At 40.0% G+C, this 24,659-nt stretch overlaps 3 protein-coding genes across 3 annotated transcripts in view; 1 reads left to right on the top strand and 2 right to left on the bottom strand.

The window, feature by feature from the left end:
* Positions 1 to 2,444, top strand: part of SLC25A51 (solute carrier family 25 member 51) — a 43,708-nt gene extending 41,264 nt beyond the window's left edge. The window contains exons 3-4 of the transcript XR_015793856.1: positions 137 to 223; positions 1,508 to 2,444. The gene's annotated coding sequence lies outside the window, so the exon portion shown is untranslated. The remainder of the gene's footprint in view (positions 1 to 136; positions 224 to 1,507) is intronic.
* Positions 2,445 to 2,619: 175 nt separating this feature from the next.
* LOC148213869 (uncharacterized) lies at positions 2,620 to 8,774 on the bottom strand. The gene is made up of 5 exons (XM_088130249.1): positions 8,617 to 8,774; positions 6,444 to 6,620; positions 5,471 to 5,570; positions 4,374 to 4,504; positions 2,620 to 3,497 (listed from the first exon to the last, which is right to left on the bottom strand). Exons 1-5 carry the CDS (start codon positions 8,680 to 8,682, stop codon positions 3,219 to 3,221), a joined length of 753 nt encoding a protein of 250 aa, XP_087986375.1. The 5' UTR covers positions 8,683 to 8,774; the 3' UTR covers positions 2,620 to 3,218.
* A 6,361-nt stretch (positions 8,775 to 15,135) lies between these two features.
* On the bottom strand, positions 15,136 to 23,873 carry LOC103057247 (uncharacterized). Its single transcript, XM_007421552.4, has 5 exons — positions 23,716 to 23,873; positions 21,313 to 21,489; positions 19,904 to 20,003; positions 18,446 to 18,576; positions 15,136 to 15,430 (listed from the first exon to the last, which is right to left on the bottom strand). Exons 1-5 carry the CDS (start codon positions 23,767 to 23,769, stop codon positions 15,161 to 15,163), a joined length of 732 nt encoding a protein of 243 aa, XP_007421614.1. The 5' UTR covers positions 23,770 to 23,873; the 3' UTR covers positions 15,136 to 15,160.
* Positions 23,874 to 24,659: the final 786 nt, after the last annotated feature.

Below are 24,659 nucleotides of genomic sequence, written 5' to 3' on the forward strand. Positions count from 1 at the left end.
AGGCGCTGCGTCAGGATCCGCGGCTCTCCTGAAAGGCCCTCCTGTTCCACTGCAGTCGGTCGGGCTTTGAGCGGCTAATTGTGTATTTAAATAATTTGGAAAACGAGGTCGTCTTATGCCTCTGCTTTCATTTCAGAATTTCAGGACCGTCAAAGGAATGCAAGCGTAGTTTTCAGGAGTTATATAAAAGTAAATGCCTGCTTTCAGCAAGGTTTGTGCACAGGTAAGTATGCATGATTGCTAGCAGGGTTCCAAGAGTCTCACAGACCCAGACCCAAATTAATTTTTTGTCTACACTGCATGTCTGTCAAATTGGCAGGAGGAAGCCAGCAGTATGTTGTCTTGTTACTTAGTCTCTCTAGATTAGCGATCCAACCTTTCACAACATAACCTGAGAATGCTTGGGGTAAAAATTGGGCTTGTGACATAATGGCCTAAATATGCCAGAACTGATTGCAACCATCCTTACACTTGCCAAGGAATGCTGTGTGTGCCACAGGTATATGACCTAGGCTGGGAATAGTCTGCTTCTTCCCTATCTTACTAAAAAAGCATTATGTGAAAGCTTCTATTGACCAAAGACATAATGGTAGGCAAAATCAGTATCCATGGGCCTATCTGGTAATGGCCATGAAATATGGAAGATTGTGACTTGGAATGTAGGAGGACTCAGTGAAGCTAAGGACATCAGCAGCAACAGGGCAATGCACAACAGTAACTAATGGAAGATCAGAAAAGAAGGCCCTGGGTAGATTGGCCAGTTGCATAGCCATCATCTATGTTCTTGGTTTCAAGACTGGCCATTCAAAGGAAGTGGGGAGAAGCACGCCATACCTGTCATACTTATTCTGTAAAATCCTCTTCAAAATGTTCTGGGTGTTGGCTCTGCTGAATCAGTCCATCTGGAAAGATTCAGCAGAATATTTGAGAGACATGTTTGTTTCAGGTTTGAAAGAATATACATTTTCTCCTTCACAAACATCCCTTGCGTGTGCACTTTCGTATGCAGATGATGCCAGGTTGTTGGCTGAGAACTCAGCTGACGTGCAGCAAAAGTGAAGACTATCTTGCAGTGAGGAATATGGATCTGAAAATTATGTATCAAAAATCAAGGTGTGACTGACAAGGAAAATGGAGTGAATGACTATACGTTATACATATATGGCAAAAACTAGAACAAGTAGATGAAATGTGGGTATCTTGGTGTGTGTCCAAGGGGAAATGGAGAAATGTTAAACAAGCAAATACTGTTAGACTTGTGGCCATATTAAGGGAGATTCCCATGCAAGCCACTTGGAGAAAGGTGGGATATAAATCTAACAACAAAATTGCTTCAGAAGGTCAAACACCTTCAAAAGGGAACTATACCGATGTAAAAACAGTTGTCAAGCTTTCCAGTTAAAGCTAAGGAAAGCATTCTGATTGCCACAAATATAAGCTGAGGGCCTGTAAACAAACAAAACACCTGGGATATACAAGCAGTATGCATTTTTTCTTCATCCTCCAGGTTCCTTAACCGGTCCACATGGGATCTTTAGAAAGCAAAGTCATTGTCCAAAAACTTCGGCAGGAACAACAAAGGAGTTTTCTGAGGTCTTCTGCCCTTAAGACACTTTACAGAAACACCTACTCTTTTTAACTATCAAACCATCACTTGAGCCCTTTTTAGCACATGGGATGCTTGTCACTGATGCAGCAACCAAAATTAAAGGCATATGTGGTATCCTCAACTATTTGAACAGGACACGGACATGGACACCCTCTGCTCAATGAAATGTATAGACAATGATCCAGGGGCTGTTGCTGGTAGAGACCTGTTCCTATTGTACCTGATCCCACCCTGCACCACAACTTACCATTTGTCTCAGCTGCACACTCCCATACACATTTGTAAAAAGCATTATAGCTCATTACATTTCTGAAGTTTGTGGGATTTCATGGTTGGTTTCTGAGGAGATAGTGCATATAGTAATAGTTGGATGAACAAATAAGATCAATCAATGATTCTGAAAGGTGGGTCAATAAGCTTCCTAGGCACACTACTTTTAATTTGTATTGGATCCCTATTTTATCTATCACTATGGAATTAATGATAAAAAATAGGTCATGTAGGCTGCAGCAATATGGGATTGATTCAATCAAATAAACATTGGGTATATTCATGCACTGATTTGTTCTTAAATTTTTAGATTAAAGAGCTTCTCATCTGTGCAGAGAACAAGAAAATATTCATGAGTGATATTTGATGAATATTAGAATTAGATTTGGGGATCTGAATAAATAGAATATATTTTGGACAGTTTTCCTGTAGTTACTTATTATACTTATTATAATGGGCAAATATTATAGACCCAACTAATTCACCAAGCTAATAAACTGAGCTAAGTTAGGATTAAAGCAGGTATGTTTACAGCAAGACTAGAATTTCCATGAATATCAATCTTGAGCCAACAGCATACTATATTTCTTCATTTAAAAAGAAAACACTGTAACTGCTTTTCCATCTTTGCTTGAAAGTCTAACATGGTTACAGGAATATTTAGCATAGCTCTGAGATATCAGCATTAGGAAAGCTATCACATCGCTATAATTTAAAAGGTTTTACAGAGAGCAACAGCATAGACACATATACTAATTTATTATACCATTTTCCAATTATGTCTGCAGGATCTTTTTTAATAAATCAAAAAATAAAAAAGCTGAAATTCACAAATGTATGAAAGCATTGTTAAAACCAGAGCAGAATTAGAATTACATTATAAACCTCGTGAAAATAAAAAAGGGTGCTGATCCAGTGCAAAAAACCTAAGCGTATAGGAACGAACCAAACCTTGCCAGTACTTTAGAGGAAATGAGAATATATACACACCTCATTTGTCTTTTCTAATGTCTGAGTAAAAAAAAGTCTTCTTGTAGCAGATGTTTAGTCAGCTGTATAGAAATAAAAGATATGAGTGTTAACTCTTAATCACAGCATATCATTAATTATGATAAAAAGAAACTGAGTTGCAAGTATCTGATCTCACTTCTTTTAAAGAAACTGATTCCAATTGAGATGTACTTGAAACTACTTCAGAAGTATTGCACAATCAAAAGTAAACTTTGATTCTCTTTTCACTGCATCTAAAACTGGTCCATTTTGATTTTATAACTTTCACTCAGTAATTAGTTAAGCTTGACCTCATTGTTTGCGAAGATTAATAAATCAGCAAGTTTTATTAGGAGGAACTGGTCTTCTCTTTCTCTCTTGGTATTCTTCCCATGATATAGAATTCTGGGTTGGGATGCAGATCTGTGAAGTGAGCTATGCGATTTGACATGGCAAAAAAGGCTGAAATGGAGCCTATGTCCCAGGCATCTTCTCGGTCAAATCCATGTGCCTCCAGCTTCTGAAAGTGCTCTTCCGTTATGTTATCTGCTCTGCAGACAGCAAGGGCAAACTCAAGCATGGCCACTTCGCGATCACTTAGATCAGCCAATTTCCAATTCACAGCCACCTATACAAAAACAAAGCCACAAGGAATTACAAACTTCCATTTGGGTTCACTTAGGGTTAAACGGGAGATCTCTTAAACATGCACACTCAGATCAGGCTTGTGGCAAAGAAAGCAGAATCTTAATAACAAAGTTTGAAAAATACTTATGAATGCAAACTATAACACAATGCTGGATATTCCTAACAATGTAACCAGGTACAAGGTATTTTTTATTTCTTCACATATTTATTTATTTATTTATTTATTTTATTTAATCAATTTGTATGGCTGCCCATCTCAACAAGTGACTCTGGGCGAACAATATTACAATTGAATTAAAATTAATTATAAAACAATTACAAAATATGAGGGCATGTGCATTTCTCATTCTTGAAGAATGATAGTGTGTCTAGTAGCATCTGCTTTGGTAATAACCAAAGCAAGTTGGAGGATTGGGTTAGCTTCTGCAGTCTTTAGAAATGGGTGAATTTACTCTATGCTTTCATTTTAACAGAACCTAATTTAGATTAACACAAGGAGAATTATTTTGTAATTGTTGCCCAGCCTTCTTTAAAAATCTTTCAACTGCAATTCATTACAGGTGCTACTTCTTGCAACCATATTCTCCGAATGGAATTCAGTGAAGAATGAAACTGTTAAGATAACATGGTCATGCAGACACACACCTTGGAAAGCTGGCCTGTGAATTTAGAACAGTTATGTTCACTCCTTTCTCCCGGTTTTCCCAACTTTTTCCACATAGATTCCAAGCTGCTGCGTGTACTTGATCAATGGCAAGGAAACGCAGGTAACAGCAAACTCTAAATTGGTTATGTGCTATTGAAAGCACAGCAGAAATCAAACCCACACACGAAAGGAAATAAACATGGGCCTGACCTGATCTGCCAAAGTTAGTTTCTTGGAGTAGATACGATGTAAGGCACTATGCGCAATTACACAGTAGGGACACTTGTTGACAATACTGGTAGCCACAATAATGAGTTCTTTGTCTGCCTTGCTTAGGTTTCCTATGGGAGAAAAGTGAGTCTTATTTCTACAGTTGCCTCATGACTTATTCCCCAGAGCAAGTGCTATAGGTCTAAATCAGTGTTTCTCAACCTTGGTGACTTTTAAGACGTGTAGCCTTCAACTCCTAGAATTCCCCAGCCAGCATGTCCACGTGTCTTAAAGTCACCAAGGTTGAGAAACACTGGTCTAAATTATCAGGAACTGGTCCTGCACTTGCTTTACTGCATTAGCTTAACCATTTCAATGCATGTCATGCAGACAAGCAACTTCAAAGAGAAATTAAACTTTCTATATTTAAATACTGTTCTCTTCTGCTAAGAATGTACTGGCAAATAGCCCATGAAAAGAGACTGATGGCTTTTATTATTCAACCTTGGAAAGAAGTACTATCTAAATATATACTGAACTCTAACAGCTACCACAGGATTCATAAAAATCTCAATCCATGCAGCACAGTTCACTATTTGCACAACCAATAAATACAGAGACGGAGATTTGGATCTCAAATAATCAGGACTAGAACTACAGTTTCTCTAGTGTGCCAGCAATTGAATAATTGCTGCAGTAATCTCCACTAATATACAGTTTCACATCTGAAGGCCTAGTTTTTAAAATAAATAAAACCATTCTTCAATATTTCATACTGGGAAATTCCATGAAACTTCCTTTTATTTTCACTGCAGGCTTTCATCATCAATCTTGTTTCAAGAATTACTAGAAAACCATGTTTGATATGACAATGGTCCACAGTAACTTTTTGACTGCAAACTAGGGATTCTTCAGGGATCTGAAAGCTAATGGATATTACTGTAATTGGCTGATTATTCCTGTTATATAACCAAGGAAGGCTTGAGCTGACTTTTAATTGCACCTATATTTATTGGAACTTCATATGCCACACTTGAATTAAGAAATTCTTATCAGGAAAAAGTTTCCATCAGTCAATGCATGGCTGCTATTCTTACCTGTTTCCTTGTTCATGATGGCATTGTAATAGGCAAAGAATGCCCTAAATTCTGATGGCCGATGAGCCATAATCTTAAACACATTGGGCAAAAACCCACTCTGAGAATTAAGAAAAAAAAGTCAGACATCATTTATGTAAGATTTTATCCAAGGTCAGTATTATTTCTATTCACAGATAGCTACAAGACAGAGTTATTTTGGATCACGTAGTGGAGAACTACAGTGATATTAATGGGGAACAATAATCAGTCAATGGCAAAATACATGTTTTCCTAGGAGAAGATCCCTGGTTCTCAAGTCTTGTCCTTTCTAACTGAGGCAGGCAAGAGCCAGGAGAACCTCGTTAACTAGAGAAGACGACACTTAGCTATATGGACTAACAGAATGACCTGCTATCAAGCAGCTTTTAATAAAGTCTAGCAAATATTCTTTCCCCCAAACAATAGCCCTGAGACCCATTAAGATAAATATAGCTCAATAGATGCTCAGTCATCCTGATGGCTTTTGTAGTTCTAGAAGGTGAGAAGAACAGGAGATTTATATTGAATTCTTGAAGGCATATGACTGATAGCCTGATGGCTTTGCAGGCACACAATATTCATCTGAGTTTCTAATCTAAGATACATCAATTTGCTTAGTAGTGTTTAGAGTACTGAATTCAGACAATGTTTAATCAGAATTTTTATATTTTCATGTCCTGCTAAAAAACATTCTTCATTTTCAGATGCCTCTTTCACTGATACAACGGACAAAAACAGCCATCAGAAGCTCTCAGAGCCAAAGGACAAAATGGTTAGCAATGGATGGAGATAGGAAATATAGTCCCACCATAAGGAAAGTAGCACGTTTAAGCAATCAAATCTTTATTACAAAGACCAGCATAAAGTAGCATGTTGGAACAGATTAACATAAAAGGGAAAACACAGCAAGCCTTTTTGAATGGGCAGGATTGTTCCAGTAAGGTATTCTTACCTTTACTTCTACTTCCTCCATGAGCTCTACTATATCATATGGCAAATCCGTCTTCTTGGGTACTGGATAGCGTCCAATTGGCTTAGTAGTATTTTCTCCCTCTGTGCTCTTTGCATGATTCAACACTACACTTTGGGATCTTCCCCATAAGTTTCCTGATACACTGAGAGGCAGAAACTAAAATACAGAAAGGAAGAGAATCTTACAATCTTCTTACATAGGGTATGAAATGATTGTTTTATTGTTTAAAACACCTTTAACAACCCTTTGCCCCCCTACAACCCTTAGCCCCCCTACAGCCCTTAGATCTTTAGTATCACTGTAGGTCCAAGATCTTAATAGGCATTTCAAACTAATGCAATGAGTTTGTTAAACTTATTGCCTCTCCACCCATCATTTTGAAGAGGAGATGCTCTCATCAGTGATAAACCTGAGTCTACTATCTATATACTACTAAAACTCACATGTCTGTAACCTTCAACTGGGCAATACAGTGCATCATAGAGCAACAATTTTTGAACCAAGGTACCTCAAATAGGCTAACTTACAGAATACATCCAAAATCCAGGACCCATTACTTCCATGGGATTGAAATTGCTGCAAGCCTATATTATATGTGGAAAGGAAGGGATGGAGGAAGGAAGGAAGATTTCTGATGCTCCCTGCCAGCTTCCCACAAGTAAAATCAATGGGGAAGCCGGCAGCAAATCGTAAATCACTCCCACTACTTTTTTGCCCTTGGTCATTCTATTTCTCTGTTTAGGTAAGGAAATATCTATGAAATGATGACCCAGTGGGTCATGGGTTATCTAGTCAAACATAAAGATAGCTTTTTATATGCGTAGTGATACTTGAAAACCCTACACCTAAAGATATTGAGAATCATGGAACTCCGTAAATAATCTGTGTACATCCTGATCACTGATTTAGATTCACATCTTAAATCCAGCTGTTTGGGGCTCAACCATCACTGGCTTTTCATGAATATTCAAAATGAATGATATTGTTAGCACTAGATCCTCTTTGGGACATCCTTCTTGCCACCTTCTTTAACAGTTCAGGCTCAGACTCTTTTCTGTTTAGAACAGAATATGTGAGGAGAAAGCAAGCAGAAGGGCCACTGAAACAGAAAAATGGCAAAATATCTCCCAGTTTTGGAACTCTAAAAAAAAAATAGAAGTAAGGGAACTTTAGAACTCAGCTTTCAGAGATATTCAAATTCTGAATGAAGAGGATCAATGTTTTCTTGATGTAAAGACCTGATAAAATTAGAAGACACTGATATTGTGAGATTCACTTTTACAGTCATTTTCTCACAAGGGATTTATCACGTCTTCTTAGAGTTGTGCCAAAACCACAATATTAAGGGAAGGCTTTATACCACTTCACTGATGGTTGGGGTGATGCTATGAAGACCTTGTAAGTCATTGGTGGGGAACTCGCCTAAGAATACCCACTTTTGAAAATGCGAATGGTAGCCTTAATCTGCAATCCTGTTAAGAAAAAACTATCCCAGTATGGAACTTAAAGAATTCAGAGAAGGAGGTTATCTTGCCTCTTGCCACTTAAGTCAGAAAAATGATAGAGATATCAACTGAGGTGGGGGGGGGGGGGAAGAGGGGGGAAGGGAAAGTGAGTGTATGAAAGCGATTTTTTCTCATCGACATTTCTGTCAAGGAACAGTTGCTTTTAATTCTCTCCTTTGGCGAAGCAATGGCCTGCTCCATACTTACACAATGACACTTTTTGAGGGACACCGGAAAAAAAGCTATTGGGAAAAGATTGCAATAGGCAAGATGGTGCTTTTGTCCAGACGGGACAGCCGCGACCTTGCAACAAGCAATTTCACAATGAAGAGTTCAAGAGTTCGTTTGAAATGATCACCGAGCACAGTTACAGAAGATCTGCTCGCTGACGTTTTCCCTGGAATCTCCCCACTCTTAGCTATACTGTAAATACAAGTAAAGGAGCTGCCCCCATCCTCTCCCACGGCTCTCCTGGCCGAAAGCGCCCCCGCTGAACGAGGGCGAAGAAGCGCCGCTCCAGGAAAGCGTCGGACGACGCGTGGGCTCATCCCCGAGAAACGCCCTGCGGCGCGCAACCCCGGCAGCCCGGGCATCTGGGCAAGGAGGGTGGAAAGAACGGGCGGGCGGACGGGGGAAGCGCTACTCACAGAAACCGAGCCGCCGCCGCCGCCGCGGAGCTGCCGGAAGCTGGAGAGAAGAAAACGCCTGATCATGACGCGACCGCGGGAAAAGGAGCAAGCGAGCGCTTCTGGCAGCCCGAACGCGATCCCGTGGTGGGTCTTTGAGGAGAGAGGAAGCACGCATGCCCGACACGGTCTCCCGAAACCGCCCTCTTTATGACATCATTGTGAACACGCCCCCCCAAAGCCCAGCTGCCCTCACCGGACCGAGCTCCTTCCCCTGCGCGTGGCGCGGGGACGAAGGAGAGCGGAGCCGGTGGGCGGGAGCGAAGCCGAGCGAGGGCTGCGAAAAGTTGCAGCGGAGAGACTGGAAGAGGGGGGCGGGGGAGGAGTTCAGTTTAGGCGAGAAGAGACAACTCAGTTGAGATTTGGGGAGGGGGCGTGGCCCGAGACTGCCTTAATTGGCTCGCAATAAGCCCGCCTGGAAATTCCCTGTTGCCGTTTTCAAGGTTAGGGGTTTACCCTGACCGGTCTTAGAGACCTTTCGGAAATCGGTGCGGTTCTCGCTGCGTTGGTTGGGCTTTACAACTCGCAACTTTGCTAAAGCTCAGTCGCTACACTGGGCGGCAGAGCGACCAGATCGGAGCTGCAAAATCCGAAGGACCGCTCTACAGCAGCCAAGAATTGGTGGTTGCTGGTTCTCCTTGCTGCCTGATGGGGGGGGGGGGTGCTGATGTTTGTAGATCTGAGCAGGGGGGCAGTTCTGTTTCCCTGCAATCAGGGCCCTTGATATATTTTCTGCAAAGAGCGCAATCATTACGCTTTCTGATGTTTCTGAAATGTTATTTGGGGCTGCTGAGGATCTAGTATGTGGTGCCTGAAAAGTAAATTAAAAAAAAAAAACCGAACTGTTGGAATGAGTTCACTAAGCTCGCTATTTTTACTTAGTATTCACTTTTTATTTTATTTCCTTTAATTTACCAGGGTATGGAATGGAATGTGATTAAAAAAGCATGAGATCAGGAGGGACAATGGAAGATCTGATTAATTTCACATTGTATTTGACTATTAGCTCAAGTGCGAAAAACTGCAGGCCACAGTTATCTGTGAATCTGTTAAATTGCATGGGGCTAGTTCGCTACAGTTTTAACCTAAAGAGTTTCTCATCTGCCCAGGAAACAAGACTACAAGATTTGTGAACAAATGGAACATTAATTGGTGTTTAGTTGAAGTCTTCCCCAGCTTCCCCAGCTTGCTATAGTAGGCAAGCACTGTAGTTCCAAGTAGCTCCCCTAGCTGGTAAATTGAACATTCAAACAAGTTAGAGGTAAGGCAAGGTGTGTGTGTGATGGGTTGACAAGCTTCATCCAGGTCTCTACTTAAATTACAGCTTTCCAGACACTTATCCCCTCATTCAGCACTAGGCTCGATATACACGCATGAACATTCCCGAGTTTAAGTTCTTGACTTTTTCCTCCTGCTTATCCAAACCTGCTTGGCTGGTTTCTTGATGTCCTTGGGCGTTACTTGAAATATGTTTATATAGTGGCTGTCTGCTGAGGCCTTGGAACTGCTGGTTTCTGCATATGTATATGAAGAGGAAAGAAGTTTAAATTTATTCTGTTACAAATAAATGCGTTTTTGTCCCGGGAACTAAGATGTTAATGAATTTCATTCAACATATATGAGGTGAGAAAATTTTCTTTCATTAATAAAAAGAGAAGTGGTTCTTGTTCCCATTTCCTCGTAGATGTTAAGGAAATAGAGTATTATTTAGTAGTGCTATGAGATCATAACTTTCCAAAAGTGTTAACGTTTAAGATTACACTAACAGTAATGTCTTTGAATGATCTGGCAATTAATAGAAAAGTATGCATTTATGCATTATGTTGTCCTTCAGTAATATATCCAGGGCATTTATTTAAAAAATGAAAATGATTACAAATAATAAAAATGATTAAAATGTAAATATAAGTCAAAATATAAAAAATAAAAAATGCTGAAAGGCTAACAGAATATTAGAAGATTTATCTGGTATATCTGAAAGAATTGAACAGTTTAAAGACTTATCAAGGCATTGCTCAGACAGCTGGTGAAGCTTAGGATCTGAGCACTAAAATGCCTCTAGGATAAAAAATAGAGAAGGATGTCATGATGTTATAATATCTAATAGATTTTGAAGATTATAACAAAAGAAGCAAGAATTAAACAATTTAAAGACTTATCAAGGCAAGTATCAGACATTGCTCAGACAGCTGGTCAAGTTTAGAATTTAAGCACTAACAATGTTTCTAGGATAAAAAATAGAGAAGGATGTCATGATGTTATAGTATCTCTAGCAGATGTTGAAGATAGTAACAGAAGAAGCAACCTCCGTATCAGAGCTATCAGTTAAAAGGCTGAGAACAGCATAATGGATTACCTAGTAACAAGACTTAACTCTTCCTAGAATTGCATTTGTCTGAAAAGGGCATAGTATGTGCCCATAGAGTTCCAAAGTTCAGACTTGCAAAGTTGAACAAACTATGGGATATTTCAATTAAGTTTTTTATGAATTTACTAGAGATGAAATTATTCAGGAAGCTTGCAAACTGAAGGGAAAGGGGGGAAGGAGGCAATGTTTGGTTTTATCAAGATATTAGCCAAACTATCTTACGAAAAGGATTGCATTTAAGCCTTTTTCAGCATGACAGTAAAGGTTTGATAGAAATGAAGATTTCCACTTAAGCTTATAATATTGCAACCATATGGAGTAGAAACAATTTATACTATTCAGGATAGGAATAAAACCTTGGCAGATTTGAAAAAGACTCCCTCTGGTGCAAGCTCAAAGAACAACCTTGGAAATTAGACCCTGCTGGAAAATGAAGATCACAGATGAAAGAAGATTCTGGCAGACAAAAGGAACAATAATAATAAAATTAATAATAATAACCTCCTCCTCCTCCTCTTTAGAACAAATAAGTAAAAGATCTAATAGAATATTAAAACATTTGCTTGTATTAGGATTAAGTTATATGTGCATGAGATAAGGAGGGAAACAATATGGAAAAAGAACAAACTTAAAGATTCAGTTGATTTATTAATATTTATTATTCATTAAATATTCGTTGTGTGGGGATTGGAATGTGTTAGAGGAGCATAATTAAAAAGAAAAAACATAAGAAATAGATTTAGAAATTAAAGATTTGTAAGCAAATCCTCAAAGGTACATAAATACCTAGAACTGAAAAAACATGTACCTTAAACACCACTTCTATATTCGAAGCAAAAATATTATGATTTTGATAATAGGAACTCTATTAGCAAATAGATTTTAAATATATAGTGATTTATAAAATCAATATAAGATCTTAATGGTCAAATACTTACTTACAATAGTAATAATAGCAGTGTTCAAGATTCTTTGAAGAATTATATATATCTAGAAATTCAACATCAGAGGACATTAAGAATTATACTTTGGAGTTAGCCAGTGTTATCAACCCAAAATATTCAATACATAGATTCATCATTTGCTGAAACAGAATAAATAACAGTGTTCCAAAATTTTGAAAATGGGAAATCACCTGGCCTAGATGGTTTTATCAATGAGTACCATAAAGGGTTCAAGGATATTTTAATTACAGAAGTTTTATACATAGGTAATTTATAACATCAAGGTGAGAATCTTCCTGTTTCTTGGCAAAAATCTACACATTTTAAAGCCAGGAAAAAAATCCACAGTAGGTTACATCATATAGGTCGTCTTCATTATTAAACCCAGAGTATAAATTATACTCAAATTATTGGCTAATCATTTCAAATCAGTTATAGATAGAATATAGATATTCTGATCAGTATAATTATATAGCAGCAGTTAAGATGATGTTACTCCCCAAACTGATGTATCTATTTTAAACTCTTCCAATAAATATTCCTGATAAAATTCTTATAAATTTGCAAAAAATAATATTATTTTGATCTAAATCAATGTACAATAGAATAGAAAGAAAGAGTTTATAGTGACCTCAAGATAAGGGAAGGGAAAAAGGAAAATGGGGCATAACTTGTTTAAGAATAGATTACCAAGCAGCTGAGTTAATATTTTATTCCTTTCATAATAGAACCTCCAACAAAACCGTGGGTCCAGCTGGAAAATATTCAGTTCTTCAGTAACAATATAAACCTATCCTTTTTCTCACATAAAACAAATGAACTCAGTAACTATTTCATACAAGTAGAGTGCTTAATGTGGAAAAAGATTTTCAGCACGCATTCCAAGCCTCTCTCCCTTAACTCCATTGATAGAATACAGTACTCAAATTGAAATCAAGGAAAAGCTACACAATTGAAATTATGGAAAAAAGGCTTTCATCGAATAAAGGATTTTTATAAAAAAGTACTGTAAACAGGATGAACAACTGGAACATAAATTGCCATGGCTTTTGCAGTGTGAGATCAATATTACAAAATAAAAAAATAATGGAGCAAATGTTTGAAATGACTAGCCATCATTTAGCTATTGCATAGTTTCTTGAATGATAGGAATCTAACTTTCTCTTGTACATTACTTGCAATTTAGACTTTATTATCTCTAACATTCTGTTCTCTTATTTATACTCTGTGTTTCAATGGCTTAATTAAAGAATTCCACTTGATTTTTTGTATTAGACTCGAATATGTGAAAAATAAAGTAAAACCTTACTGTGTTTCTTTGGCTATGTAATGATTAAACGTACAGCTTTGTATAGAAGCATAAGTTTCTTAAATAAAATCTAGGTGGTTGCTTTATGAAAAGTAATACCCAAGAGTACTAAGTGTTAATGCAGTCCTAACCCAAAATCTACATTTTTGATCGAAACAGAAAAGTTCAGAGAGATGAAAGAGTTATCTAAGTTGGATCTCAAGATCATTCTAAATATGACAGAAATAAAATAAGCCCTATTTTTTGGAAATAAATTTTCTAAAGTGTAGAAAATACTTAAGTATATGAAAGTGAGCAACAAGCACAAAGGGTTCAACCTAAGCTTAAGAATAAATAGAGGTAGATCGTTACTCAAATCCCTGAATCTAATAGTCCAATGAATATCAGAAGGAAAGAGTGAAGATTGGTAGTCATCCAAGTGCCCCCAAGTCCCTGCTGTGATTTGAGGAAGGAGTTTTTAAATGCCCTCAGAAACAGGAAGCATGAGTTTGGACGGGGTTCCTCAACCTTGGCGACTTGAAGATGTGTGGACTCCAACTCCCAGAATCCCCCAGCTGGGGAATTCTGGGAGTTGGAGTCCACACATCTTCAAGTCGCCAAGGTTAAGGAACCCTGAGGTAGGACCACTGGGAACACCAGTGCTTTTTCATCAGGATCCATGGGAGCAGATGGTTCTGATCCTTCCAGGTCTAGAATCCTCCAGATTTTCCCAAGTAACTGTGGACAATCTGCTTATTGAAATGACCTGGTGGGCTGAGGATTGGCTGTTGGTCCTCACCCTCATATAGGGACAGCTGATTGGTCCACACAAGAGAGAGACTTGATGTTTTCCCCTCACTTTATGGTATGGCTGGTAGCGAGGGCCTGGTTGTTTTACTCTGTGTGGTGGGGGAATGGTCTGGAGAGGAACCTTGGGAACTTCTGCCTGTTCCCCAATCCTTGACCTCACCTGATCACAGCACATTTGTTATATATTTCAGGCCTCATGTGGGCCTGGAAAAGGATGAGGCTGCTTTAAGAGATGCAGTCCAGATAGGCTACTTTCACAAGTCTGTTTTCTGAGGGTTGCAGGTTGTGTCCATGCCCACAGCCATATATGCAATTAATAAGCCCAAGTGAGGTGGCTATGCTTTACCTTGATGTGACACTTTGTGTCACGGAGACAGTTTACCTAGTTGAGGTAAAGTGCTTGACTTCATTGAGGTGATTTATATCCCATGTGCAGAAATCTCTGCTGACTCTTAACAATCAGCTATTATGTTGTACATGTACAGAAGCATCTTCCAGCTACTGGAACTGCTAGGTAAGACCTCAAAATAAAGCAACACCACTGTTTTGCTTCATTTTTTGAAATGGGGGATCCACACTGCTTTGCTGGAGCTCCAGAGCCTCCAGATGTTGAAGATTCCTGCTTTACACTAAATAATCTTTACAGTATTTTTCTGGAGTCTTGCAGAAAATAAATCATAAGCCATTCTTTGTCGGACACAGGGTTTTTCTATTGAACTTTTATAGCCCTTAGCTTACCGTTATTATAATGGTGGAAATAAAAGTATTACAGACTCACATGTTCAGGATTCTTTATGTGTATGTCTGAATTCTAAAATACGAATATGGAGACTTCTGAAATATGAACAGGGGTCTTCTTGTAGATTCTGCCCAAATGCCAGTCAATCTTTCTGACTGTTTTGGGACCAGATGAATAATTCATAGTTTTTATGGTGGACGAGGTAACAATATCTAACTTTTTTAATACAGTATTAACCAACTAAATGGAAAACCTCTTCAAAAGTATTGCATGAAATAGAAAGTAGTGACATCCATTAGCCAGACTTAGCCATAGCACTGAGGAGCCAATATTCTTGTAAATACCAGCAAACTTTATTAGGAAGATTGGACCTTGCCCTTTTCTCTTCCCATGGTATAGTATTCCAGGTTGGGACGCATATCTGTGAAGAGAGCTATGCGATTTGCCATGGCAAAAAAGGCTGAAATGGAGCCTATGTCCCAGGCATCTTCTCGGTCAAATCCATGTGCCTCCAGCTTCTGAAAGTGCTCTTCCGTTATGTTATCTGCTCTGCAGACAGCAAGGGCAAACTCAAGCATGGCCACTTCGCGATCACTTAGATCAGCCATTTTCCAATTCACAGCCACCTGTATAAAAGCAAAGTACAAACTTTGGGGCATAACACTCCATTTTTGCCTTTGCTTTCTTCAGTAATCTTTCAGTGTTTCTTTTAAGCTGCTCTCTTTTAAAATTACAGAGCATCTGAATTTAGAAGAAGCTTCTTTTTATATAACTTGCTTCTTCTGGTTGTTCTTAACTTACTGTATATAAATGCAATAAATTCACTCACACCGTGGTCACTTCCTGGTTGAATTTCTGCAGTGAGGTCTATGTGAGGCTGCCCCTGAAGTCCCACGTGGAAGCTGGTCCAGAATGTAGCAATATAGGTGGATAGTATCAGGCATATTTGTACACCCATATAGCACCACAATTTCACAAGCTGCATTGGCTCCCAGTAGGTGTCATTCAAGGTGCTGGTTATCTACATATTACTAAAACTCTAATTGTGTTTATTTGCACCCTCAAGTTAATCCAAACAGTGCATTATACCGCAACAATTATTGAGCCAAGGTACCTAAAAAGAGCTAACTTAACGAATGCATAAAAAATCCAGGACCCATTACTCCTGTGGAATTGAAATTTCCATGATGGTTCAGACCAGTTTTATTTGCAAAGCTGTGGCCGTTGCAGCATCTCTGCGGTCACTTGATCATGATTTCCAATGCTCCCTGCCAGCTTCCCATAAGCAAAGTCAACGGGGAAGCCGGCAGGAAGTCGGAAGTCACTCCCGCTCCCACTGCTTTTTTGCCCACCCATGGTCATTCTGTTTATCTGTTTAGGCAAGTAAATATTGACTTATTATTTAAGTTTGTTTGCCACTACAATTATTTTTCTATTTATGATACATACTCTTCTTAGATGATCATGGGACCGTCCAGCATTGGGGTAAAAAAAAATATGGTCAGCCTAAAATGTAATGTTCATTCTGGTCACATCAGACTGTACTGCCTTTCTCTCAAAGGATGACCCAACGAGTCACAGGGTTGTCTAGTCACCTACAGTGCATTCAGAAAGCATTCAGACCCCCTTCACTTTTTTCAATTTTGTTATGTTTCAGCCTGATACTACAATTGTTCAAATTCATTTTTTTCTCATTAATCTACACTCAGTACCCTATAATGACAGAGTGAAAACAGAATTCTAGAAATGTCTGTAAATTTATTAGAAAGGAAAAACTGAAACATTGGCATAAGTATTCAGACCCTTTACTCAGTACTTTGGTGAAGCACCTCTGGCAGCAATTACAGCCTCGAGTCTTTTTCGGTATGACACGACAAGCTTTGCACACCTGGATTGGGGTATTTTCGGCCATTCTTCTTTGCAAATCCTCTCAAGCTCAATCAGGTTGGATGGGGACCATCGGTGGACCGCCATTTTCAGGTCTCTCCAGAGATGTTCAATAGGGTTCAGGTCAGGGCTCTGGCTGGGCCACTCTAGCACATTCACAGAGTTGTCCCTAAGCCATTCCTGTGTCGTCTTGGCTGTGTGCTTACGATTGTTGTCATGTTGGAAGGAGAACCTTCGGCCCAGTCTGAGCGCTGTGGAACAGGTTTTCATTGAGGAGATCTCTGTACTTTGCTCCATTCAGCTTTCCCTCAACCCTGACCAGTCTCCCAGTCCCTGCTGCTGAAAAACACCCCCACAGCATGATGCTGCCACCACCATGCTTCACTGTTGGGATGGTATTGGACAGGTGATGAGCGCTGCCTGTTTTCCTCCAGACATAACATTTAGAACTGAGGCCAAACAGTTCAATCTTGGTTTCATCAGACCAGAGAATCTTGTTCCTCACAGTCTGAGAGTCCTTCAGGTGCTTTTTCGCAAACTCCAAGCGGGCTTTCATGTGTTTTGCACTGAGGAGAGGCTTCTGTCTAGCCACTCTGCCAGAAAGCCCAGATCAGTGGAGGGCTGCAGTGATAGTTGTCCTTCTGGAACTTTGTCCCATCTCCACACAGGATCTCTGGAGCTCAGTTAGAGTGACCATCAGGTTCTTGGTCACCTCTCTTACTATGGCTCTTCTCCCCCGATTGCTCAGTTTAGCCAAGTGACCAGCTCTTGGAAGAGTCCTGGTTGTGTCAAACTTCTTCCATTTGAGAATTATGGAGGCCACTGTGCTCTTGGGAACCTTCAGTGTAGCAGAATTTTTTTTGTAGCCTTCCCCAGATCTGTGCCTTGCAATAATCCTGTCTCTGAGCTCTGCAGGCAGTTCCTTTGACCTCATGGCTTTTGCTCTGATACAGTATGCATTGTCATCTATGAGGCCTTCTATAGAGAGGTGTGTGCCTTTCCAAATCATGTCCAATCAATTTAATTTACCACAGGTGGACTCCAATCAAGGTGTAGAAACAGCTCAACAATGGTCAAGAGAAATGGGAGAAATTTCAAGTGTTGTTCCAAATACTTTCCGAAAGCACTGTATAGAGCCCTATATGGCACAAGCTGGATTATTAGCAGGACTGCCTATCTGATTACTTCTGCCTATCCTACTAGGTTACCCAAGGTGGGCATGCTCCAGGTCCCATCTCTGAGGCTGTATCATCTCATGGGAACTGGGAGAAGTACCTTCTCTGTTACTGTGTCTGCCTTGGAACACGTTGGTAGCCCCAACCCTATTAGCCTTTCCTAGCCATGATGACCTGGCTCTTCTCCTGGGCATTGAGCTTTCATGGGCCCACTTTCCTGCTAGGAGAGTGAATGCTTGTTATGCCTGCCTCAGCTATATGACTGGGCTTTGTTATTTTGATTTTATCTGGTTTTTTATTCATTTTTTATGTCTTTGCTTTTTATTGATGTACACTGCCAGGAGTCATACATTATGAACTGGGCAGCCTTGCAAACCCAATACATGCATACATACTGGAACTGTTCTCTGCCCAGATTCCTTACAGATTTGGGCAGCCTTTAAACATAGCAAACCAACAAACCAACCCATTTCTTTTATTCATTTCTTCCAGTTTTACAGGTCTTTTCATACAACTAGATCCTAATATGGGACAAGAAAATGCTTGCAGGAGACCAGCAAGGGAGACATGGGGACTGACCTGATCTGCCAAACTCGGTTTCTTGGAGTATTTCCGATGAGAGGCACTATGTGCAATTACACAGTAGGGAGTGTGGTTTACAATACTCACTGCCACAGCAATGAGCTCTTTGTCAGCCATGCTTAGGTTGCCTGTGGAGGAAGAGAGTTGTAAAAAGTGAATAGCCAGGACAGATTCACCAGAGCCCAGGTAGATGCTGTGTATGAATTTTGGGCCCCCAAATACCATGCAATTGTACAAAATCTGCTTTTTAAAAGCATACTCAAGTTTTATTATACCAGTAGAAGCAAGAATAAGGTGACCTTTCTATAATTATACACTACCGTCTGCTATCATCTGGTGTATGTTCTTTAAATCCTGAAACAAGCCTCACTTGCCCACAAAGTGTATTGTACAAATACACATTAGAGAGTCAAAGCCGCAACAGGATTCACTCAAACGTCAGCCCACAGAAATCCTAAGTCAATGTGGACAGTCATTATGAACAAACAGGTTAAGTAAGATTCTAATCAAGCAAGAGTAGACTTGCATTCTCAGCATTATGCAAATGACCAAATCCTAACCGAAGCAAAAGCAGCCATTGTTGATTGGTTTTCTTAGAGGATGGAAGAAGGCCACAATAGTTATGCAGAGGTTTTGCCACTGATCTGACATTTTATAATCAAAATGAAACCAGAAATAAGCAAATTGGTGATGCCAAAACATAGAGCAATGCCATACAACTGTATATCTTTTCAGATCTGTTCTGCAATGATAATTCCCCCAACTATATTGTTACTAATTATTGTTGACCATTTGGTACCCTATTCCACACAGTATTAGAATTTAAACGACCATGTTGAAAAGTGACGACCCTCTTTGTCAGATTATAGCCATTCTTTAGGATTCTAAAATAAAATTCTGCTGTTGCGTTCTTATTCATGGAGGCGAGTCAATTAAGCCAGGGAGAGACATGCACTTAACAGGGGGAATGAGATGCTGTGGGACCTCTGCTGCAGCCAATTGTACTACCAGAGATAACCAGTTTCACATGTTAAGTTATAGCCTTTATTGTGAAAAGTGCCTTACTCTTGTGACATGTATTGGAAATTTTAATGAAATCCCCTCTTAGTTTCACAATAGTCTCAAAAAGGCCATCAGCCATCTTAGTAGGTTATAGCACTTGGCTGAAGAACATGGGAAACTGCATTTAACAGTTCAGAGCTAGCTCCCCATTGTAAGCTAGGGATCCTAGAACACTAACTGCTTTTGTATCAGAGCCCTACTGCAGCATCTTAAGAGGATTTTAAAGCTTTTGGGCATCACAGTAGTTTAATTATCTCTGTTGACTCAAACCTTTGCTTCAATGGTTCTTGAATTAAAGCTATATTCTTTAGGAACACATCTGGAATTCAACATAGTGTAATTGATTTAGAAAAAAATCTTTTCAAAGTATCCATGTTTGACTGCTATTCATACCTGTTTTCTTGTTCATGACGACATCGTGATAGGTAAAGAATACCCTAAATTCTTCTGGTCGATTAGCCATCACTTTAAACACATTGGGCAAAAACCCATTCTGAGAATCAAGGAGGGGGAAATAGTCAGACACCTTAAAATCACTATTAATGTAAGACTATCCAGTGGCAATATTCAGGGATCCAGAATTATTCTCCTCATTTACTAGCAAGACATTCTGGTGGGACTAGGGTTTCTTGAACCATAATATTCTTGATTTGTTGTTGCTTTCTCTGATAGTGCTCCTCTGGAAAGTAGCAGCACGAGTTTTCATTTTAAGACAGCTACCTCCCCAGCTGTAGGGGGAAGACAACCAACAACATAGCTTTGCTATGAAAACTCTCTCCTAACTTGTTCTTGATTCTCAACTTGTACATAAGATTAAGTGAGGAGAAGGTCAGAGGGAGAGAAATCAGGTGAGGGTCTGGCAGCCTAGTGGACACTAACTGGCTGAATGGAATTCTTGGGTCTCAAGAATATTTGCAAAATCTTTGAAACAGCAAGGTGGGGTTCAAACGCCAGGATGCTACTGAATGATGTCAAGTCTCTCTTTGCAAGGCAGCAAAAGTAGGAGCTGGGGCTCACAACCCAGGCTTTGTAAGCAGAAAATCCCAAATTCTCAGTGCAAGGATGTAAAGGATCAGGGAGTAGGTAAATGGAAAGCAAATGCCAGCTAAACAACATTGGGCTACGTGGACAAATAGGATGACCTGTTTTAAGGTAGCTTTTAGTAAATTCTAGCAAATGTTCTTTGCTCCAAAACAATAAGCCTGAAACTTAACGAAGAGAAATGGAGTTTGGCAGGTGCTCCATCACCTTGCAGGGTTTCAGTTACCGGATGGCAAGGAGGTTTATAGCAGGTTTCTGAAGATACAGGATTGATGTGCTTCTGGCTTGGTGGCATTGTAGGGCTACTGTATTAGTCTGAGTGACAATGAATGAGTAGCATCTGATCAAACCATTCATAGAGTCATTTCCCTTTGCCACCTAACTATGAAAGGCACCAGCTAACCTGGGAGAGCAGAGAAGGGCTAAACAAAAGTATTACCTTTCTGATCCTGTTTCTCATGTAACCACAGCCCTATTGTTGCACCTATTTTAAACCCAAAGACATAACTTAGCTGAGTAAGAAACATGTATTAGATAGCATATTAAACCCTTAGCTTTAATCAGCATTAAGTTCACATGTATAGTTAGAAACCAGCTGTTCCAACAAAGCAACCCCTTACAGGAATTGGATTAAGTTCCCTTTAATCTGAGAATGGTTGAAGTCTAGTCGAGTGTATAGAAAGGGCACTGTGTTGGGGAATGTTGATAAAAACAAAGATGCTACAAGCTTCTTTGAACTGATTTTTCCAACTGAATTTTACCTTCACTTTTGCTTCTTCCATGTGTTCTATTATATCATGTGGCAAATCTTTCTTATCTGGCATTGGATACCGTTCAGTTGGCTTGGTGGCGTTTTCTCCTTTTGTGTTGTATGCATGATTCATGGTTACACTTCGGTGTTTCCCCCCAAATCTCTCAGACATGGTACGTGGAAGAAGCTACAATACAGAAATATAGAACATCTTCCATTTAATAAAGTGCATATAACATGCAGTTCATCAGTGCTCCCCAAATTTAGTGAAATTAGAAGTGCGTTATTTATTGCCTGAAACACTTTAGCAAGTTCTTGTAATTCCAAGGGCCTGGATCTCCCTGCTCTTTAGTACTGCTGCAGGAAATATTTATTTTACTCACGTTGCCCACTTAATGGGAGAAACCCTTGCCAATGACAATTTGATGGAAGAACTGGGAGATGGACTACTGAAATAAGAAAGTTATTGAACATTTGCCAACTTTGGATCACTTATAAAAGAGGTAGAAAAAAGCACACACACACATCCGGTACTATATGCAGTAGAGTCCTTTTTTATTCAGAATGATTTCATTCTCGTAGGCTTTTAATAGGTCTTACTGTCTGCTGTGCAATGTTATCTAGACATTGCATAAGGGTCTGGGGAACTTAAAAGAATCATGACTTTGTTGGGTTTAAAGTGAATTGATTATTGGAACTACTTGCCTCAGAGAAGCAGCAGGGGAGTAAAGCAAAAACGTCCAGAATGAATGCACAGATTTAGAAGATTGCAACTACAGGTAGTCCTTGTTTAATGACCATTCATTCAGGGACAGTTCAAAGTTACGACGGTGGTGAACGAATCATAGTTACCAGTGGTCCTTGAAATTATGGCCATTGCAGCGCCCCCATGGTCACATCATCAAAATTCGGGCACTTGGCAGCCTGCCCACATTTACAACTACAGTGTACGCTTCAACTTCCCACACCCACCTATCTCCCCAGAAAACATGATCTGGTACAACCAGTGATTTCTTGCATAAGAGCCGTACTGGTCTTTTGGCAATGAAGCTGATATTTGCAATATTAGTCATTAGATTAACAAACATAGAGTCCTTTGAAGACTCCTTTTAGGTCAAAAGGAAAAGAGAAATGGTAGACTATGGATCACAGATTCAGAATGAAAACTGCAGTGAAAATAATAATTCAGGCAAAAAAACTTAGGTTTTATCCCAATCATTCCTGTTGACCCCCAGGTTAAATAGGTGGAGTCCCAGTTATATAAAATCTCTTAACTGAAATTTTCCCTGTGGCCTCCCCATTCCGCACCCTCCACTGTAATATAAATAATACAAAGTATCAAACCCTCAGATTATATGGAGGTCCCTTGATCATAGCTCTGAATCTGCAAACAGGTGTATTCAGAAGGTATCCAACATTTAAATGGTACATTGGGCAAAACCTTAAAACTGGCAGAGTTTACTGAATAGTATATTTAAATTCCACACACATGCACGTGCACACTAAAAAAACAGTAACATATTTTTAAAACATGGGTTTTGACCTCAGTGAGATTTCACATATACATTTTTACCAGACTGCAGGTACTTTCAATTATCTGCTTTGGTGATTCTAATAATCTCCTGAAGACTCCCACTTAAATCCAACTTTTCCAAAGAAAGTAGTAACAGTTCCTGCAAAGAGGTTACCTAGAGTTACCTACTTTAGTCCTCTGCTCTTGCAATATGCAGTTTCCCAATACAGAGTTCATCCAGTTGCAATAATCGCCAGGTACAATCTGTTTCTTAACACAACTATGCCCTGAATTTTGCTCTTAGCTACTCTGACTGCCCTCTCCCCAGAATGAAGACATCATCCAGGGGCGATTCGAGACCTCTTTCTCCACGTGACACCAACACGGAGAACCCCCTGCCTGTCCGTGGAGGGTCTGGGGTGGCCTGAAGACCTTAACCCAACACTGGTATTAGAGGAGGGGGTCAGCCTGTGGCCCTTTTAGATTCCCAGCCAAAACCGCCCAGCCCGAGAAAGAGGGAAGAGCTGATCTCCCCAGCTCCCATTTGTTTCCTAGTCCCATCCTAGACTTTCTGCATCGCCGTTGGGTGGCCACGGCGGTAATTCTCCACGGCGAAACCCAAAGCGGGTCTTCTCCCAGTCGCAGTTTTGTACCCGTTGCCCTTTACAGCATACTTGGACCCCTTAGAAGAAGCATCCAGTTGCAAAACGGAGGTTTCCTTCTACCTCGAAAGATTTCCTCAACGAATTGTCGCGCACATCTGAAAGGGAGGTTGGGAACAGCGCCAAGCGCACAAGAGAACTGGAGCAAACGGGGTGTTTGGGGAAAAATTCTCGCTCGACAAGACGAGAAAAGACGACCGAGTCCTGCAGAAGTGGCTAGACTGAGGGCAATCCTCACCAGAACGGATCCTCGAGTCCGGAGCTGCAGGAGGCTGCTGAAAAGCGGCTTCATTACGGCGCGTCCCAAAGAAAGAGCAACAGCAGACGGGCTTGGAGACCTTCGGGCTCCCAGTCTCGGAGGCGGAAGAAAGCGCGTCTAGCAGTCCGCCCCCTTCTCAACCCCCGGAGGAGAAAAATCAAGAGGAGCAAAATCAATTGGGCCAGAAAGGGGGAAGTTGCAGCCAATCCAGGAAAAGGCGAGAGGGAAAGTTATGCAACCGGCCCGGCCCGAAGCAAGTCCCTCGCCCCTTTCCTGCCTCGGTTAATGGGCTTGTTCCCTTGTGAATGACGGTAACATTACAGAAGGGGGCTTCAGATCAACAGCCACGGTGCCGTTTTTCCACTTTTTCCTCTAGAACACATTTTTAGGTTATTTCCTAAAGTCGTTTTATGTGTGTCTGTAGGTGTGTGCGCCTATGTATTTTTTCTTTCCCGGAGAATATCCATTCAAGAAAAAAATCTGGAGTCACTGTGAATGTATCATGTGTTTTGACAAGTAGAGGCAGTCTGGTGTGGTTTAGGTGAGGTAAACAGAGAGAAAACATGGGGAGTTAGAAACTGAAGATGATGGCACCATCTAGATCAGAACGGAAGCAAAAAGACCTCTGGAAACAGTCCTTGGGCTATGCTAATCTGTGGTCTAACAGCATGCAAGTAGCAGGTTGTCACATTAGGCCTGAATATGTTTTCATCAGGGAGAGACATCGCATATTATGTGAACGCTGCAATTGTACTAACCTTTATTAACACAAGCTTAAGGTTCAGGGAGTTATGTGTACTCAGAATGGGTGGTTAATGTGTTTCTGCATCTCCCTTTCTAAGATATAGATGATGTATTTAACATAAGCATGACTGATGCATACATGAAAGGGCAATCCAATCACAGATACAAAATAATTCAAA

The sequence above is a fragment of the Python bivittatus genome, unplaced genomic scaffold, assembly GCF_059951505.1.
Source record: "Python bivittatus isolate LINGU-HERP-01145 unplaced genomic scaffold, Pbiv_v1 ctg000850_np1212, whole genome shotgun sequence".
Taxonomy (NCBI): Eukaryota; Metazoa; Chordata; class Lepidosauria; order Squamata; family Pythonidae; genus Python; species Python bivittatus.

Bases quoted from the DNA above. Each gene is read 5' to 3' on its own strand.
- LOC148213869 (XM_088130249.1), bottom strand. From the start codon at position 8,682: ATGATCAGGCGTTTTCTTCTCTCCAGCTTCCGGCAGCTCCGCGGCGGC. The intron at 6,621-8,616 runs GTGAGTAGCGCT...TCTGTATTTTAG, and splicing joins GCGGCGGCGGCTCGGTTTCT to TTTCTGCCTCTCAGTGTATC. The intron at 4,505-5,470 runs GTAAGAATAGCA...TTTCTCCCATAG, and splicing joins CATCATGAACAAGGAAACAG to GAAACCTAAGCAAGGCAGAC.
- LOC103057247 (XM_007421552.4), bottom strand. From the start codon at position 23,769: ATGAAGCCGCTTTTCAGCAGCCTCCTGCAGCTCCGGACTCGAGGATCC. The intron at 20,004-21,312 runs GTAAAATTCAGT...CTTGATTCTCAG, and splicing joins TGGAAGAAGCAAAAGTGAAG to AATGGGTTTTTGCCCAATGT. The intron at 18,577-19,903 runs GTATGAATAGCA...CTTCCTCCACAG, and splicing joins CGTCATGAACAAGAAAACAG to GCAACCTAAGCATGGCTGAC.